Here is a 16,986-nt window from a genome sequence, read left to right on the forward strand (position 1 = left end):
GGCCAGTTCGTAATAATTCACACCGTGAACGGATACAGAGCCATATCTTTTCGTTACCACTACCTAGCTAGTGTTAATACATAACGTTAACTAACCAAACATATATCGCTTTCTGTTGCACCGTAATAGATAGCAGTGGGATCCATTCACGTTATGTTAACCACTCACTGCAATGAACCAAACACCACCATAGTAATATGTATATGGATCTATGAACCCCTTTAAACTTTCTCTTTCTTTAAAGAAAAGTTCCAAATAAAGTAGCCTATCGGCACACTAGATTTCTTCTAAATTCTATACTTTCAGAGATGGATGCCAAATAAATGATCATCCATATCCGTCGTGTTTGATGATCTGCATGTAGTTTTGAATCAATGTTTAAACTACATGCACAGTTTTGTCGAGGTCTGGTCGTGGAGCTGATGCTTGGTTGTAGTCTTTAAGCCTAAGTTGATCCATGTCCCTCTCATAGTCGATACCATGTTGTGCAACATTACAACATAATCAATAATGTATTTAAGGTCGACTTGATCCGACAACCTAGCAGGACCCTTCATGACAATATACTTAGGTTGTAGCACACCGAATGCATGCTCCACATCCTTTCGATATTCATGTTGTTTCTTTGTGAAATGTTGCTTGTTGCTCCTAGGGTTTGAGAAGCCACTAAAAAGTGTTGCCCAAGGAAGGAAAATGTGATCTGTCAGGTAATACCACATGTTGTATTCATTGCCATTTACTGTGTAGCTCACAGCTGACCCTATACCTCTAACAAGGTTATCGAACACAATAGACCAATGCATCATATTCAGATCATTAAAGGAGCCAGGTAAATCAAATAATGAATGTCAAATTCACAAATCATAGCTAGCTATGGCCTCTAGGATTATGGTGAGTTTCTTGTAATGGCCACTAATACATGTCATGTCAAACCATCGGACATTTCTCTCATTCCCAATGCATGCAGTCTATGCTTCCAATCATCCCTGGAAACCCATGTTGCTCAGCCTTTTCTAGGAGCCTGGTCATTTGGTGCTCTAAGGCAATATTTGCCATACAATGCCATGACTGCCCTGGTGAATTGATGAGTGTTTCTAAGATTGTGGACTCTACCATTTGAAACACCTCATCCAATCAATCAGTTGCCCCTTCATAAGCAAGCATGCGTAGGGCAACAAATACCTTTTGTACAGTCGAGAACCCCCAAGTGCCCACCACATTGACCCGACACTTGAAGTAAGAATTTGATGCCTCAAGTGTGTTAGCAGCATCCTAGGACATTGGCCATATTTGTTTCAGTTTTTGTGAATTGCGTGTTTTGGGGTACAAGGTAATCATCAATTTGAATTTAAGTTGTTGAGTGGTTGGTGGATAGCTCCAACTATCTTTGCAAAGAATGATTGTTTATGTCGATAAACCAGTTCTGAAAGAAATGAATATTGGTACTTTTATATGGATTTTGGGGGAAGTCTTTACATAGCCAGAATGGCTTACATGTCTCTCTTCTATCGTGTGTTTTAGTAGCCACAAAGCGTAGATGTGGTTTAAAGTGGTTGCATGTTAGTCATGCTAATTGTAGAATAAAATCTTTGATTTTCTTGATCCATTGATTATGTATTAATACGTTGAGGATTTGGTGGTTCTCTCCCCGATGCATGTTTGTGGAGCCATTGTTGGACCACTTATCTATTGGTTTGAATAAAGTCATTGCCTAGCCTAGAGTTGGTTGTGTGTGGTTAGTCACCTATTCCTAAATGATGTGGTTTTTACATCAGCTTGAGATGTTTGCCAAATGTGTGAAGGATTATAGGGTTAGTATTGACCCTTTAGGACTGGTACTTTGAGTGCATCATATGATAGAATGAAATGTAAGTTTCTGAACTATAGTAGATGAAGACTTATATTATGTGTAGGTTAACCTTACTAGTTGGATATTTTTCTTAGTTGAGATGTTGAATGAAGTATAGTGACATGGGTTAAGCAAGTATTGTGTTGTTGTTGGGCTATCAGTGCTCTATGTAGAGTTTTTGGCATTTCTTTGATGAATTGTGCCGCGCAAGATGTTATTGGCTTCTTCGGCTTTATTGCTCCATTAGTTCTATAGATTTTCTCCCTTTTGGTGGGGTGCAAAGTATGTTAGATTACATGATTATCTTTTCATTATGGCAAGAACAAGGTTTAGGAAGATTAGGAGTTTTGTTTCAATAGAACTACTTGTTTCGTGGTGCTGTGAGGTGAGGTGTTTGATCATCTTATACATTCATCTGGTGTGGATGTTTCACCATTGAATTAAAATGAATTGTTGAAGTTGGTAAAGGTTGTGCTTAGTGCATATTACCCCTTCATAAAAGAGTGTCGTTTTAAGACATTGATGCTGATGTATGGCTGCATCCAAATTTGATGTTGTGAAATCGTAGTGTTGATTGCATCTATGACTTGGTTTGAGCTTCATTACATGTTGGTTCATGCTTGATGTCAGGTGGTGTAGTTTCCTTAGACAATTAGTCGAGGTAGAAGTTCTTGTGTTAATTAAGACCAATAATGGACCCATGTTTTGAATGGTGCTGCTATATGGGGTACCTTGGATGTTTTGTTGGAGTGGTCGAATTCGAGGATGAATTCTTTTTAAGGGGGGTAGAGTGTAATATCCCAGAAAAAAGTTGCCAAAGGTTGATCTTCGGTGCGTGGATGTGGGGAAAAGGGTTGTGGGTCGTTGGATGCTAAGTCAGAGTCATCTGTGGCGTCGTTTCGTTTCTCCTGCAAAGAAACCCTAGTGGTGGCCCTTTCCCCCTTTTGCCCTTCTTGCCCCCCCCTTTTCTTCCCCCACACACTTGGCCGCCCCTTCCCCTCTCCCCTTGGCTGGCCGCCCTCTCCTCCCATGGAAGCTCTTCTCCACAGCTTCCTCCTCCCTCTAGATCTCCCCCCACGCAACAAAGATCGAGAAGAGGAGAAGCACGTTGAATTGAAGAGGGAGAGAGGATCAAGGAGATGTTCTTTCCCATCTCTTCTTGAAGATTTTCTAGGGGAAAACCCTAGGTATGGATGACATCTTTGTTCCTCCCTGTAATTATGTGCTTTTGGAGGTTGTGGATCATGGGGATTAAAGGATTAGATGTTGGATTAGATGTGGGGTTAGGTTTTGATCTCGAATTTAGTTTTCTGCGGAATGGTAGATTCGACAGTTTCTGTTCATGCTAGTTTTCTGTGGTCTTTGTGGCCTCAAAAAATGAAGAGTTTATATATGAGTCGTAGATAATTTGTAGATCTTTTCGTGGCCGCGAAGAACACCTCAATCGGACATCAGATCAGAAAGTTATTGCAGTTTGATTATAGCAGTTTTTTACTCTCATAATTCTGTGCAGAATATGTTCTCTTAAGATTTAGTCAATTTTATCAACAGAATTCAACCTTGGGTTTGTAAGAAAAGTTGTGAATAATTTCATAAGCTTTCCAGATTGTTACAAAGTGCATTCATATGAATTATGAAACTCCAGTTATGTTTGTTTTACTGTGGTTGTTCCTGTTTGCCTAACAAAAATGAGCGGGTCTGTTCACTGGTAGGTTTCATCAGGTAAATGGCCGAATTGGCTCTTCCAACTATGGAGACATATGTAGAGGGAAAAAAGTTATTACTTCCAATAGAATTTCATGATTTGTGGTTGAGTGGTTTGTGAGATATCGAATTTTGAAGTTAACTACGTTGTTGTCTGAAACAAATTCACTCAGTTATCTTGTCAGATGTTTTAGAACTTATAGATGGCAGAATTTAATTATCCATTGAATACCGAAGTTGTAGAGTATTTTGTGTAGATACTCCTAGATTATTTGTTTGATATTACCATTGTTATAATTTTAAAGATACAAAATTAACAAACAGTGTTGCTGCTGTATGACATGTGGTTCTAGGTGGGAGTCTTTCCACCAGGTCTTGGTTTCAAGTGTAGGAGCCATTTGTTGATTGTTGGCAAATGTTTGTGAAATATTTGTACTAATTTTTATGCCCGCTAGCAGGTGGATACACTCCAGATCATGCCTAGTACATTTCTTCTTCTTCGATGAAGGCAAGTGAATGTAGCGGCGGTTGCTTCCGTTCTGAACTGTTATTTCTATTGCCTACACTCTAATATTCAGAAGTATTGGATTCTTTCATAATTGGACTCTATGGTGATGCTTTACTTGCTTGCATTATACTGATGCTCAATCATATATCGATGATGATTATGATTCGAGTATGACTCATGAGATTAATTCACACCTGAAGATAAATGAAGTATTATTTGAGGTTCTTAAATGCCACCAAAATAGAAGGTGAAGAAGCTCCAAAGTCGTTCCTAAGGGGATGCAGAGCTTAAATGCCACCGAAAAAGAAGGTGAAGAAGCTCCAAAGTCGTTTCTAAGGGAATGCAGAGCTTAAAGACTCCAAAGTCGTTCCTAAGGGGATGTAGAGTCTAGGTATGGCTTCATGTGCGTTTGGGACATTCATTTGCACATTACATTACATCATTCATTGCATTCATACAGACAATGATTTAGACATACGTAGGATCATCATCATCATAACATGAAGCACGAACAAAAATACTCTAGCTTCGACGAGAAAGAGCTTCGATGAATGCGAAGAAGCTTCGTTCTAAACATACATGCATTTTATGCAAAGAAATGCTTCATTGTGTACGAAAAGAAGGGAAGGTGTTTTTTGCCTTCAGCTGAAAAGATACGAATTTCGTCCACAGCAAAGCAATTTGTACACAGATGAAAAAGGTCAAAATATATTATATGGTGTGGACAAATATACATAGTACTGTTTAATTTTGGATTACAATTTTTTGCAAAGATAATACAAATATTTCATAAGCTCTATATATGAAGGTTTAAAGAGAAGCTTCATCTCAGCAACCTTCGGAATATGCTTTGGGTTATCAACCTTCGGCACCGCTATCCTGCAGGCAAACAATGGTATAAGGTAAAAGTAATTATAAGAATCAAGGCAAGTAACAGGTATAAGTTCCGTACTGGTTTAAGCAGGTTTCGGGCTTCGTCCCCAGCCAACTCTCGTCCACTCTTAGCCCAAATCTGAGTGATGAATTTATTTCTGATGCTTCGGGCTTCACTAGGAATATCAATCAGATCTGATGGCGACAGACTGAAGGTTGGTCTGTTTACTGTCTTCGCATGCGTCCATCCGGCCTTCAAGAATGCAGTAGCTGTGCCGCGATAAGCTAGCCAAGCACAGAAGTCACCGTGCCCAGCTATCACTTCATTGAGTGCATCAACTTCATTTTCAATATTTTTCAAGGTATTGGATATGTCTTCGGACGAAGGGGCAATTTCTTTAGAACTGGCCCCAACCGAGCTGAAGACCCGCTTTAACCGTTGCACGCAGCGGTTGCCAAATTCCACGCATGTATTTCGAAGGTCCTTCAATGATTTCTGTAGCTTAGTATTTTTATCAGCTTTAGCTTCATACTTTGCTTGCAGTTCTTTCTTCTCTTGTTCGAAGCTCTCTGATTTTTCTTTTAAGGCTGTTTGACTTTGGAGAAGCTCCTCGCTTAATCTAGCATTTTCAGCTTGAATTTCTGCGAGCGAACCCTCTGTTGCTTGAAGCAGGAAATCCTTCTTCTTTAGAGAAGCTTCGTAATCCTTGATCTTACTCTACAAGCCTCGATTATGATTTCATTTTTCTTGTCCTCGAGGTCTTGTTGCATCCTCAATGCTTTACTTAACAACATACTCTGTAGAAATAAGCTGACATTAGGAAATTTTGATTCATCACAAAGAAAAATAGAAATTTAGGCAAAAATAATGTTACCTTGAAATTGGAGTAAAACAGACTGCCGACGATATGTTGTCGCCGGTAGCCGCTAATATCAGCCTCAAGCTTCGAGAAACCGACACTCTTCGATAGAGTGCCGATTATCTTTGCCCCAGCGCGATCGCGAATGCATCCTAAGGCTCCTTCGTTAATTCCACCAAAGAGCATAGCTCTTGGCTGGTAGCCACATGATATCCCATATTCTTGTAGCTCCTTCTTTTCAGCCTCGGACAACTCTTGACCCACCAGGTTTTGAAGGTCAAAGTCCCTTTCTTCTGAAGCGGCATCAGCAATCTTTTTTCCTTTGTCAGGCACTGCGGCCATGACCTTCTCTGCAGCCGCAGCTGTCTCTTCCGTAGCCATATCCGAAAGAAGTCTATCAATTCCTGACAATGTACTTTCGAGATTGGCAGCTTCAGCAGCAGCTGCAGCTTCAGCAGAAGTCTCAGCTTCAACAGTGGCCTCGACACTCACAACATGCATTATTTTGGACGCCGAGGCCAGTGGTGGTGTCCGTTCAATGGCTTGCATAACATTAACAATCCTTCGCTTTTTCTGACCTTCAGCCTTCTCCTTTACAGCTGAGGGTTGATCCTTTTTCTGTAAAAGTTTCGTCAGTTCTGGTCCCAAAGGACTTAGCAGCTTGATGGGTAAAGATTCAGTCATTACCTTTAAAATTTTCGCTATTTCAGCAGTAGCAGGCGCGAAGCAGTCTCCTCTGTTGCCTCAGTTAAATTCGGCTCCGAAGTTCCAGCCTTCCTCTTCTTCGGAACTGCCGCCTTCGGCTCAGGAGTGGATTTTCTCTTCTTTGAAGCCTTCTCATCCTCCTTTACCATTCTAGCAGCTTGCCTACTCAGAATGCTAGCAATTCTTTTTCTTTTTACCCCTTCAGCACTTTTGTCAAGCCTTTCATAATCAGGGTATTCAAATTTCAAGGCGTCTATTACCCGGTTCAATCTTCGTTTTCGCTGGGTGCCGAAGGCTGCGGTCATCAGTTGATCTTCCTTTTTAGTGTAATTCCCAAGTATCTCGTTGCACATGGTCTTAATCATTTCTAGTCATTCTTTGCAAGGCTTCTTGAATTGTTTTTCAAATTTGAAACGGTAAGCAAGACGAACAAGTTCATGCTTCTTCCCCACTTCTTTCTTCTTTGGCATTCCCCAGCCACTTGACGTCGAATATGTTCTGTTCGCTAAGTATTCTTGCACCAAGTCCCTGGTACTGATCTGCTCAGCTACCACTCTAAATTCCACTTCAGCCAGTTGACATGGTGACCCTAGTTGCATATTGCACAAGGGCTTGGTCATTCCGAAGCTCAAACTCAGTGGACTCATAACCATGGTCATCAGCTTCTCCCTCTTTTTCTCATCAGCCTTCATATAGAACCATTCATTTTTCCAACTAGTTGGCCATTTCGTGCAGTAGCTAAGGACTGATGCCTTTATATCCTTTCGATACACAAAATTGTAATAGCCAAAATTTTCATGAAGACCATCTGCCCTAGCCTTCGTCTGATAATGCAGCTCATGCACTCGGCAGAAAGCTTCGGCATCTGGACTCATCCCTTGGCTACGGAGGGCCCAAATAAAGACGCTGGGTCTAACAATGGCATTGGGGGTCAGCTGATGAAGAAATATTTCAAAGTTCTTTAAAACTACCCCTATCATTTCATTCAGGGGGAATCGCAGCCCTGCTCTGAAGCTCTTGAAAACGACAACTTCATCCTTCTTCGGCTCTGGATGGTCTCTTCTCCAGCAAATCGAATAAGTTTACTCTCTGCCTCTCCAAAATAGCCCAATTTCATCATCATAGGCATGTCATCTTCCGCCACAGTAGATTTTTCAGAATCTAGATGACTAGGCTTTGTTGGGATCAGAATGTTATAGTCTTCTTCACTCTCTTCAACATTTTCACCTTCAACCACAGTCTGTTCAGCTTTGGCATTATAAGCACCTTCTTCGCCCACAACCAGACCTGATCGTTTCATTACTTCTGAAATTGGTGCCGTTTCAGTGGCCTCGGTTTCGTCCCCCTCACGAGACAGCCTTGCAGTTGATCGCACTCTGGCCATTTCGACGGTTTTTTACCGTTTGACGAAGCTAACCCGTCTGACGAAGTTAACCTTAAATGATGAAGTGTTCGCTCGAAAGCGCAATGCAGAAAGCTTCGACTATGATTAAATTTTTTAACAGCACAACAGTGCAATGACAATGAATGTTGTGGTAACTCCTCACCAACCCGTTTGTTTATATAGTGCTGCAGGGGGAAGGCGAACCGCCAGGTCGCCTGCACTCGCTGAACGGTGGACCGCTCAACGCCTGGAATATTATAATCGTTTCTCGGCAACGAGCTCAGGGAAGGTGTTTTTTGAACCTTCGGCATTCCGAAGCCTTCGAGTTTTTCGCGTTTCGAGCTCGTTACGAAAAACGATCTAGCACCGCGAAGGGCTACTGTTGGGGGCCTTCTTCTCCGCCGAAGGTCCTCTAAGCAAAAACACCTTCGGCAGGACGACATGCAAGCAGATACGACATGAAGGTATATGTCGAAGCTACAATTGAAAGAGCTTCGGTATGATGGCATACTTAAGACGAAGGGTGGCACCGACTTAAAGAGGAAAAGACTGTGTGGTCCCTGATAGTTTGTACCATGATTATGATTAGTTATTGAGGACACGAATGTAATTTTACCCGGGATGCGTCCCATGCCTATAGATAGATGAACAATACCCCTATATTGTTCACGCTGACTAGTAATCATTCACGTGTCACTCCTGCTTTTTTACCTTCTGTCAAGCCGAAGGTACAAATGTAGTTCAAATATCGTTGATGTTTGTTCATGTTATATAATCTCTACTACTAATTAAGTACCTATTGTAGACGTTCACAACCAACCGTGGTGCACGGTTCTGCCGCATCCAGACCGTCCAACCCGCATCCAACGCCCCTGCCGCATCCCGCGTCCCTCCCGCACTCGTCACACCTCGCGCAGCGCCTCGCCCCCGCAGCGCATCGCCCGCCGGTTTCCCACCCGATTTTCCCGTTTGTTGTGGGCCCATAGAGAAACAAAAATGCGTCCCATCCGGCTCTCGGCTCCCCTAAACCCTAGCGTCGCCTCCACCATCCCCACCGCCTCCAGCGCGTCACCGCCAGAGCCCGCACGGTGAGCTAGGATGGCAGCGGCGAGGCTATCCGCTCGCTGTTGAAGGACGTCATCCCACAGTGAGAACCGCCCCGTCGTTCCTCCCAATGCTCCGCACCCGGACCCGCCCTCGCCCACGCGCACGCCGCACGCCCGCGACGCCGTAGCAGCGCGCACCGTCGAGTGGTGGGGCTAGGATCTGCGTCGAGTGATGAGAAAGGCAGCGTCGACGGCGACGGCGGGGGCGGGGGCTACCTTCCGCCGCCGCGCGATGGAGGGGCTGGCGACCGTGCTGCTCCTGTACGCGCTCCTCGTGCTCGCCCTCGAGTCACCGCTCGTCTCCACCTCGCCATTCGGTGGCGCCGCGGGCGGTACAGCGCGGAAGCTCCACCTCTCCTTCGGCGCGGGCGAGCGCGCGACGCCCGCGCGCCCCACGTCGGCGTCCGTCCCCGGCGCGTCGGCGCACGGGCAGGATCATCGGCTCTCCCGCTTCGCCACCGGCCTCGACGTCCGCCTCCTCGACTCCGCCCGCTCCGGCGCGCTCCGCCGGTCCATAGCGGACGCCGTCGCGGCGGGTGCCCGCGCGTTCTCCGACCTCGAGGCCCTCGACCCCGCCGCCGTCGCCACGCCCTCCGGCGAGAGCGACGCGGCCAGGTGCCCGCACTCGATCGCGCTCACCGCGGAGGAGCTCGGCGCGCGGGGCCGCGTGGTGGAGCTGCCCTGCGGGCTCGCGCTGGGGTCCCACATCACGGTCGCCGCGACGCCCCGGGCGCCGCACGAGGAGCGGAACCCCGCGATCGCGGTGCTCAGGGACGGGGAGCGGCACGCCATGGTGTCTCAGTTCATGGTGGAGCTGCAGGGGCTCAGGGCGGTCGACGGCGAGGACCCGCCTCGCGTGCTCCACTTCAACCCGCGCCTCCGCGGGGACTGGAGCGGCCACCCGGTGATCGAGCAGAACACCTGCTACCGCATGAGCTGGGGCGCCGCGCAGCGCTGCGATGGATGGAGGTCACGCCCGGATGAGGAGACTGGTTGGGGACCCCTGTCAGTTCATTGTTTTCAACTGTTTGACCTCAGGTGGATTCTGTTGTTCAGACATGCTGAATGAATGTCTTGTTGATGTGCAGTGGATGGGTTGGTCAAGTGCGAGAAGTGGATTAGGGACGATGATGACAGGTTGGAGAAATCGAAGACAACATCAAAGACGGCATGGTGGCTGAATCGGCTGATCGGGCAGAAAGAGGAGGTCAATTTCGGTTGGCCATTTCCTTTCGTGGAGGGCAGGCTCTTTGTTCTTACTCTCAGTGCTGGGTTGGAGGGTTACCATGTGAGCGTTGATGGGCGACATGTCACTTCGTTTCCTTACCGCACTGTAAGTGCATATGTTTCTCCACTTCATGCACTAATAAAATGCTGGTCAATGCTTGATAATTGCCGTGCACTATGTATTGTAGTTAGTTCGAATAAAATAATTAGTGGTTTGGGACAATTGAGGACTTGAGGTTCTCGCTACTTGGCCTACTTGTCCAGTTAATTTATGTTTATTGTGGCCTTTGCAGGGGTTTGTGTTGGAGGACGCTACAGGCCTGTCACTGAATGGGGACCTAGATGTGCATTCAGTGATTGTAGGGTCTTTGCCCACTACACACCCAAGTTTTGCGCCACAGAATTATCTGGAGTTTTCTACTGTTTGGCAGGCTCACTACACGACGGTTCACTTACAGCGACCTACGGTTGGTTGCTAAAACGGCCTTCAGCGACCTACGGTTGGTCGCTAAAAACTTTTAGCGACCCATAAGGATGGTCGCTGTAAGTGCCGTCGCTAAAGGCTTTAGCGACCGACATCTTTTTAGCGACCGACCGTCCGTTGCTAATATTGTATATTTAGCGACCAACCGTGGGTTGCTGTACTATAGATTTAGCAACCAACCGTAAGTCGTCATACTATACATTTAGCAACCAATAGAAAGTCACCTTTTTTACAGTTGCTATTAATAATAATATATATTTAATTAAGCACCACAAATCATAGATTTTTATACACAAATCATAAAGACATACACAATTAATCAGTATACCACAGTCATAGATCCATCACATAAACACAAAAGCACCACAATTATATATTCACAAAAAACATCACAATTATAATATCATTCACAACAAGATCATTTACAGATAGCTAGCTAGATCATTCACAAAAGCTCCAGAGATGATCAGTCACAAAAGCATCCAACATTGCTTGAATCTCAAGTAAAGCAATTCTAGATCTATCTTGTATAATTAAATCCGCTTCAATCAGATGGTTGCACTTTCAGATGTTGCAATGGCATCCTATTGCCAGTAAGGTAATTGAATTAGGAGTAACACAACACCTGCAGAATCTTGAGACTCTTCTTCAAATCGAGAGTGATAGTAGGCACGGGGCATGTCGAACCTGAGAAATGCAGCAACAAAGCGCACATGAGGCCACAATCAAGCAATAAAACAAGAGCAAATGAGCAACAAAGTGCTCAAGAAAAAGCAAATGCAAAGCTGACATCTGCTGATAGCGGAGAAGCGACTAAACTCACAAGTCTCACTCGTCCACAGGGTCTAGCTTTTATCTTGTTAAATACCAACTTATCCCATGCTGGTGATGGATTTTTCCCTAATAGCACAAAGTACAGAAGTGACATTTTATTACGCATACACGCAACGATGAAAACTGGATTTAAAGACGACATCAAAGTGAAAATTTAGACTGATTCAGTTTTTTCCCAATTAACAGCCATAAAGTAACCCAGGGTACTATTTAAAGTTTTGAAACACAAGGTGCGACTCTATGCTATATAATGAAGTCCTTAAGAAACTACAAAACCTTCACATTTGCTAGTACCAGACTCGAGCCCTTTACAGTGGCCACCAATCTTAGATGAATTTTATTTGCATAGCAAAACCCTAATGGTTGGCTGCACAAATCTTAGATGAATTTTATTCGAAAATAATGGGTCAAAGTTTCTCTGAAATAAAGAAGGAAAGTAAACTTAGCTACCTAGGGGATATTACCATTTATTTTAGTAATTTCTGCAAGTGTCCAATTATTATTGTACGATTGATTGGTTGTATCAATGCTATCTACTTCACTATGGATGGAGAATAAATTTTAGCTTTATCTATCAGTATGACCAAATATATTACAAACATACAAGAAATCCAGATAAAGGATAGATGGCATACCTCACCGCTGCACTGAACTTAAATTGATGAAGGTGCCAATGGTCCTACTGCCACCTCTGACCCATTACAACAAAACCACCGCTGCACTGAACTTTGTTTTTGATGGATGGATCAAAGGTATGAATCCCTGGAAGAAGCTGAAAAACAAATGAAACTCATTTGAAACCCTAAACTAACCCCAAATGTGAAATTTAAAATCTAGAAGGATTTAGCTAAAAGTTCATATACCAAGGTTGTAGAACTTGGAAAAGTGAACAAATTTCATATCTGGAGAATTCCAAGTTGTGTGGAGAAATTTGGAGTAATTTGCAAAATTTCAGATTGGGTTCAGTTTGAATTGGGCTGAAAACAGTTTCATATAGCTGTTTTTGGACCCTTATAACTTTTTATCTATGGACTTTTGGTAAAGAGTTACTATAACAAACTTGTAAAGTGACTGTTGGAGAACAATCCTTATTAAGTGTACCAGCCCAAAAACTATATGCAACTGGCTGAAAAAGTGGTCCAATTTAGGGCTGTCAGATTTCAGACTTAGTCTAAATGCAAATCCTGAATTTCAGTGTTTTGGTGTAACTTTGGAGCTCTCTATTGCTCTATCCATAGGGTTATAGGTTATGATGATTATAACACAATTATAGATCTAAATTAGGAGTATAAGTTTGATTAAGATACTTAGCCCTAAGGCTACTTGGAACCTAGAGAAAAGCTGGCCTAAAGTAGAGCTGTCTGAAAGTGTGGATTTCAGACTTAGTGAAATTCAGAGTCTGAATTTCAGTAATTTGGGCAAACTTTGGACCTCTGTAGTTTGGAATCTATGAGGGTTTATCTATGAGTCACTATGTAAAACCTGTAGAGGAACTATAGGAGTATAAACTTTATTAAGCAACTTTCCCTAGAAACATTTGGAACCCAGGAAAAAGAATGGTTCCAAGTGGTGCTGCTGTGTTTCTGAATTTTCAGATTCTGAATAGTAGCTGGATCTGGAATTCAGTGTTGATGGCTGTTTTGGAGCTCATTTGTGGCTGTTCTATAAGGTTTTAGACTATGGTGCTTGTAGAGGAATCAAAGACCATATATTGGTGAACAACTTACTTAAAGGGTGGTGGACATGATCCTATACAAAAGTTGGAGTAACAGCTACTCAAAGTGGACTGTCAGGTTGGCTTTAACTGAAGTTGGTTCAGTTAGCTGAAACTGAAATTCAGCAAGTTGTCCAGTTTGGAGCCCTCTAGAATTTGATCCAAGTATATTTGGTCAGGGACAATTATAGAAAACTTGGATAGCCTTAGTTGGTGAGTAAGGGCCCGTTTGACAAAGCTCCAACTCCTGCTTCTTTAGCTCCAGATCCTGATTCTCGTGAGGAGCTGATCCTCCTGATTCTCCTAGAAAATCAGAATCATTTTTAAAACCGTTTGGCAAGTAAATTGATTCTTGTCTTCTGAGAGTTGGTGGTTTGTGACGATTGTCTGTTTTACCCTTTGCAGTTCAACTTTGTTACAAACCAATAAGTAGGATGCATATACGGAAAAAAATATGAAACAATAACATATAAAATATTTCCATCATAGTAGTGCATAAAATGGTCTCAAATGTTTAATCCATAAATTGGCTCGTTATGTTTTTGTCCAATGGCAATTGCGGGTAATTTCGATCAAACTTTAAGGGGAGGTCCATATTTGGTTGGTTGAGGAGCTGTTTTAAGGGAGGGTGGAGCAGGTTTTTTTAGATCCCACCTTTCTTCACAAAAACGACTCCCGATCTTTCGGCTCCACACGAGAATCAGTTTAAAAAAAATACCCGTTTGGCACGGCTCCTCCAGATCCTCGCTTAGAATCAGGAGCTGGAGCTGTGCCAAACGGGCCCTAAGTCTCCTATTGTGAGGCTTGTGTGGATAGTGTTATAAAACTCCCTGTCAGACTGGGTGCAGAGCTGTTTCAGATTTTCTGAAACTGAATTTTCAGTGACTTCGGCTGTAAATTGGGGTACCATAACTTTTGTTCTATATGATTTCAACCATGAGTTTCTATACAAAATAGGTAGAGCTACAAGTAGAGAATAATTTTGGTTAAGGGAGAGTGGTCTGTTGCTATGAATAATTGGGATACCAGGGGGGGCTGAACTAGGAGGAATAGAATGGAGCAGCAACACTGATAAGTTTGGTTCAGTGTCTGGTTTAGTAACTGAAGAAGAATCTCCTCTCGGTGTTGTGCTATAATGGTATTTTTAAGCTGTCATGTGGATGAAGTGCATGACTGATATTTAGAGGCCTCACTCTCCACTAAAAATACCCAGTTTGGACTGAAATATGGCTGTTCATAGCTGCAACGCCATTTGAAACATGATATAGCAAATCCCATTATTTATGAGCTATCTAAGAAAACCCATGAATTTGCTTTCATATTCTTCATGAGTTATCTGAGAAATACCATACAAGCTGCTACGAAGATGACTGGTGCTAGTATCTTTATAAAAATTGATGTGATATATAGTAATGTGAGGTTTACTACACTGTTAGATCTGAAATTCTGATTTGATGCAGGTGATTGTTTGGGTCCATCCTTAGGTCCAGTAACATTTATAAGTCGGAATATAAAAAGTAACATTGAAGTGTAAACAAGTAGAAAGTTTATTACTTGAGCTCAAGGAATCCACTCATTTCAATTGCTCCACAAAACGAAACTTCACCATCGCCCTGAGAGAAGTGCATATCACCGGTGCTAAGATTCGCTCCTTCGACAAATACTGGCAGATAAACTTTGGAACCTCTGCTTAGGTTTTTTATGTCACAATTACCACCATTCTCCCTTCCCGGAATAGTCTTGGCTGCTTCATTCGCCACTTTGTGCCATCCAGCAGTCCCCTCCTGAATCTGCACAATATCGCACTAATTATGAACAGGTAGCAAGTTATACTTAAGTCTGACAGATTAGTGTTGCTTTTAGGTGACAAAAAAAGATTAACCATTTAGGTATGAAAAACACAAATCTAGAAGCAACACTATAAGCAGGTGGGTGCTCATGCCTTTCCAAGTAAGCAGTTCTCAGGGGTCGGTAAATTGGCAAGGGGCCTCTGGTGTAGCACTTCAAACAGTTTAAGGGTCTGTGGGCTTGTCTCGGCCAATCTTTTCTCCCTCTCATTCCATACATTAAGAAGTTTGGCTGACGGTGCAGTTCCCACTATACCAGGATGGGTTAATCCTGGGAAACGAACACCTGGTACACGCCAAAACCATGATTACGGAAGGATCCAAAGCTGCAGAGCTTCATTCACACAGCAAGAACAAGAAGCTTCACCTGGTATCTGAGGGGAGTACGCATAGATTCCTTCGAAATACCAGATGGCCTTCCTGCAGTAGGGAAGTGGTCAGTTAGGAACCCACCTCCGTCCTCTCTCTCAAATATCGCAGTGTAGCCCCACTCGTCGCCACTGTCTGTTCAGTCAGCGACAGGAGGAAGTGAAGAGTTTGGAGGAAATTGGGGAGATGGACGGACCTAGAGGAAGCTGCCGGAGATGGCGACGAGGAAGGCGATGGTGGCCCAGGTGAAGGCTCCGACAGCGACGACACGGGCCCGATCATGGCGCGTGGAGGCGTAGGCTTTGAGTAGGTAGTAGGCGGCTTGAACGAGCGCGCGACAAAGGGTTTGGGAGCCCAGCGCCGTCGAGAAGCGCCCAGCGACGTGCACACCTTCTTGTACACGGCGAGCAGCAACATCTCGTCTATCTTTTCCAGCACCGACGCCATGTTCACCAGCACCAGCGTCCACCGGCGACGCGACGCCAGCTCTGCCTCCAAGGATCCCTCATTTCCCCGCGGCTCGCCTCAGGCGATGGCGCATCCACCACGGGCAGGTTGGCGATGGTGATGAGCGCTATGCCGTCTGCCCCCACCTCTATGGTGATGGCGGATCCGAATCTGGGGTTTGAGGCGCCGAACGACAAGATCTGGTAGGGTTTGAGGAGAGGGCGTTCGAGCCTGTTGATGGCGGAGCCTGTTGATGGCGGATCCGAATCTAGGGTTTGAGAAATAGGGTTTAGTTTGTTTAGTAGGCCTTTAGATGGGATTTGGTGAGTAAATAAGAAACACAAAAATCACGTACCCCTATAGCGACCCACCATCAGTCACACACTTACCTCTATAGCGACCGACCATAAGTCGTTAAATTTCTAGACTTTTAGCGACCCACAGACCGTCGCTATAAACGCATTTAGCGACCAACCGTCGGTCCATAACTTTTAGCGACCAACCGTCGGTCCCTAATAAGGGTCGCTAAAAATCAACCGTCGTGTAGTGGCTCCTCTGCTGCCTGATGAGCCAGTTGAGATTTTCATTGGCATTCTGTCAGCAGCCAATCATTTCGCTGAACGTATGGGTGTGAGGAAGACATGGATGTCTGCTGTCCACAAGTCACCAAACATGGTGGCTCGTTTCTTTGTTGCACTGGTAAACACTAACCCGAAGGCTTAGACTACTTGATTTGTTTTGTGTGTTTGTGCTGAAGGTGTTTCTCAACTCCAGCATGGCAGAACGGAAGTGAATGCGGAGTTGAAGAAGGAAGCTGAATTTTTTCGGGACATTGTTTTTGTGCCCTTCCTAGACAACTATGATCTTGTTGTTATGAAGACTCTTGCAATATGCGAGTATGGGGTATGGCAGAGAATTTCTTGTTGTTTGAACTAAATCTTCTTTGGAGTACTGTAGCTGTTGTATACACCCCCTCGACGCGGCGCTCGGCCTCCTCTCTACTGGCACCCGTCCTTGATTGGCGGCGGCGCCACCTCGACCCTCCCCCGCGGTGTGGAATCTCGAGCACGGACAG

General features: G+C 44.2%; 2 protein-coding genes across 6 annotated transcripts; one reads left to right on the forward strand and one right to left on the reverse strand.

Moving 5' to 3' along the window:
* The first annotated feature begins 9,161 nt into the window (after nucleotides 1-9,161).
* Nucleotides 9,162-16,886, forward strand: LOC109939944 (hydroxyproline O-galactosyltransferase GALT6). The gene is made up of 5 exons (XM_035958889.1): nucleotides 9,162-9,981; nucleotides 10,078-10,322; nucleotides 10,510-10,646; nucleotides 16,460-16,610; nucleotides 16,686-16,886. Exons 1-5 carry the CDS (start codon nucleotides 9,162-9,164, stop codon nucleotides 16,845-16,847), a joined length of 1,515 nt encoding a protein of 504 aa, XP_035814782.1. The 3' UTR covers nucleotides 16,848-16,886.
* Nucleotides 10,963-16,226, reverse strand: LOC100217054 (Acetamidase/Formamidase family protein). Of its 5 annotated transcripts, none has more exons than XR_004858132.1 (7): nucleotides 15,661-16,218; nucleotides 15,463-15,515; nucleotides 15,191-15,381; nucleotides 14,803-15,038; nucleotides 12,170-12,296; nucleotides 11,524-11,600; nucleotides 10,963-11,387 (listed from the first exon to the last, which is right to left on the reverse strand). XR_004858132.1 is itself a non-coding variant. In NM_001366950.1 (5 exons), exons 1-5 carry the CDS (start codon nucleotides 15,909-15,911, stop codon nucleotides 12,234-12,236), a joined length of 804 nt encoding a protein of 267 aa, NP_001353879.1. In that variant the 5' UTR covers nucleotides 15,912-16,079; the 3' UTR covers nucleotides 12,204-12,233. The 5 variants fall into 5 exon arrangements, 1 of the variants encoding a protein (NP_001353879.1); NR_159529.1 differs by having other exon boundaries at nucleotides 11,051-11,387; nucleotides 12,170-12,306; nucleotides 15,661-16,171; XR_002269409.3 differs by lacking the exon at nucleotides 11,524-11,600 and having other exon boundaries at nucleotides 12,170-12,306; nucleotides 15,661-16,226.
* Nucleotides 16,887-16,986: the final 100 nt, after the last annotated feature.

Source organism: Zea mays, chromosome 5 (assembly GCF_902167145.1).
Source record: "Zea mays cultivar B73 chromosome 5, Zm-B73-REFERENCE-NAM-5.0, whole genome shotgun sequence".
NCBI classification, from domain to species: Eukaryota; Viridiplantae; Streptophyta; class Magnoliopsida; order Poales; family Poaceae; genus Zea; species Zea mays.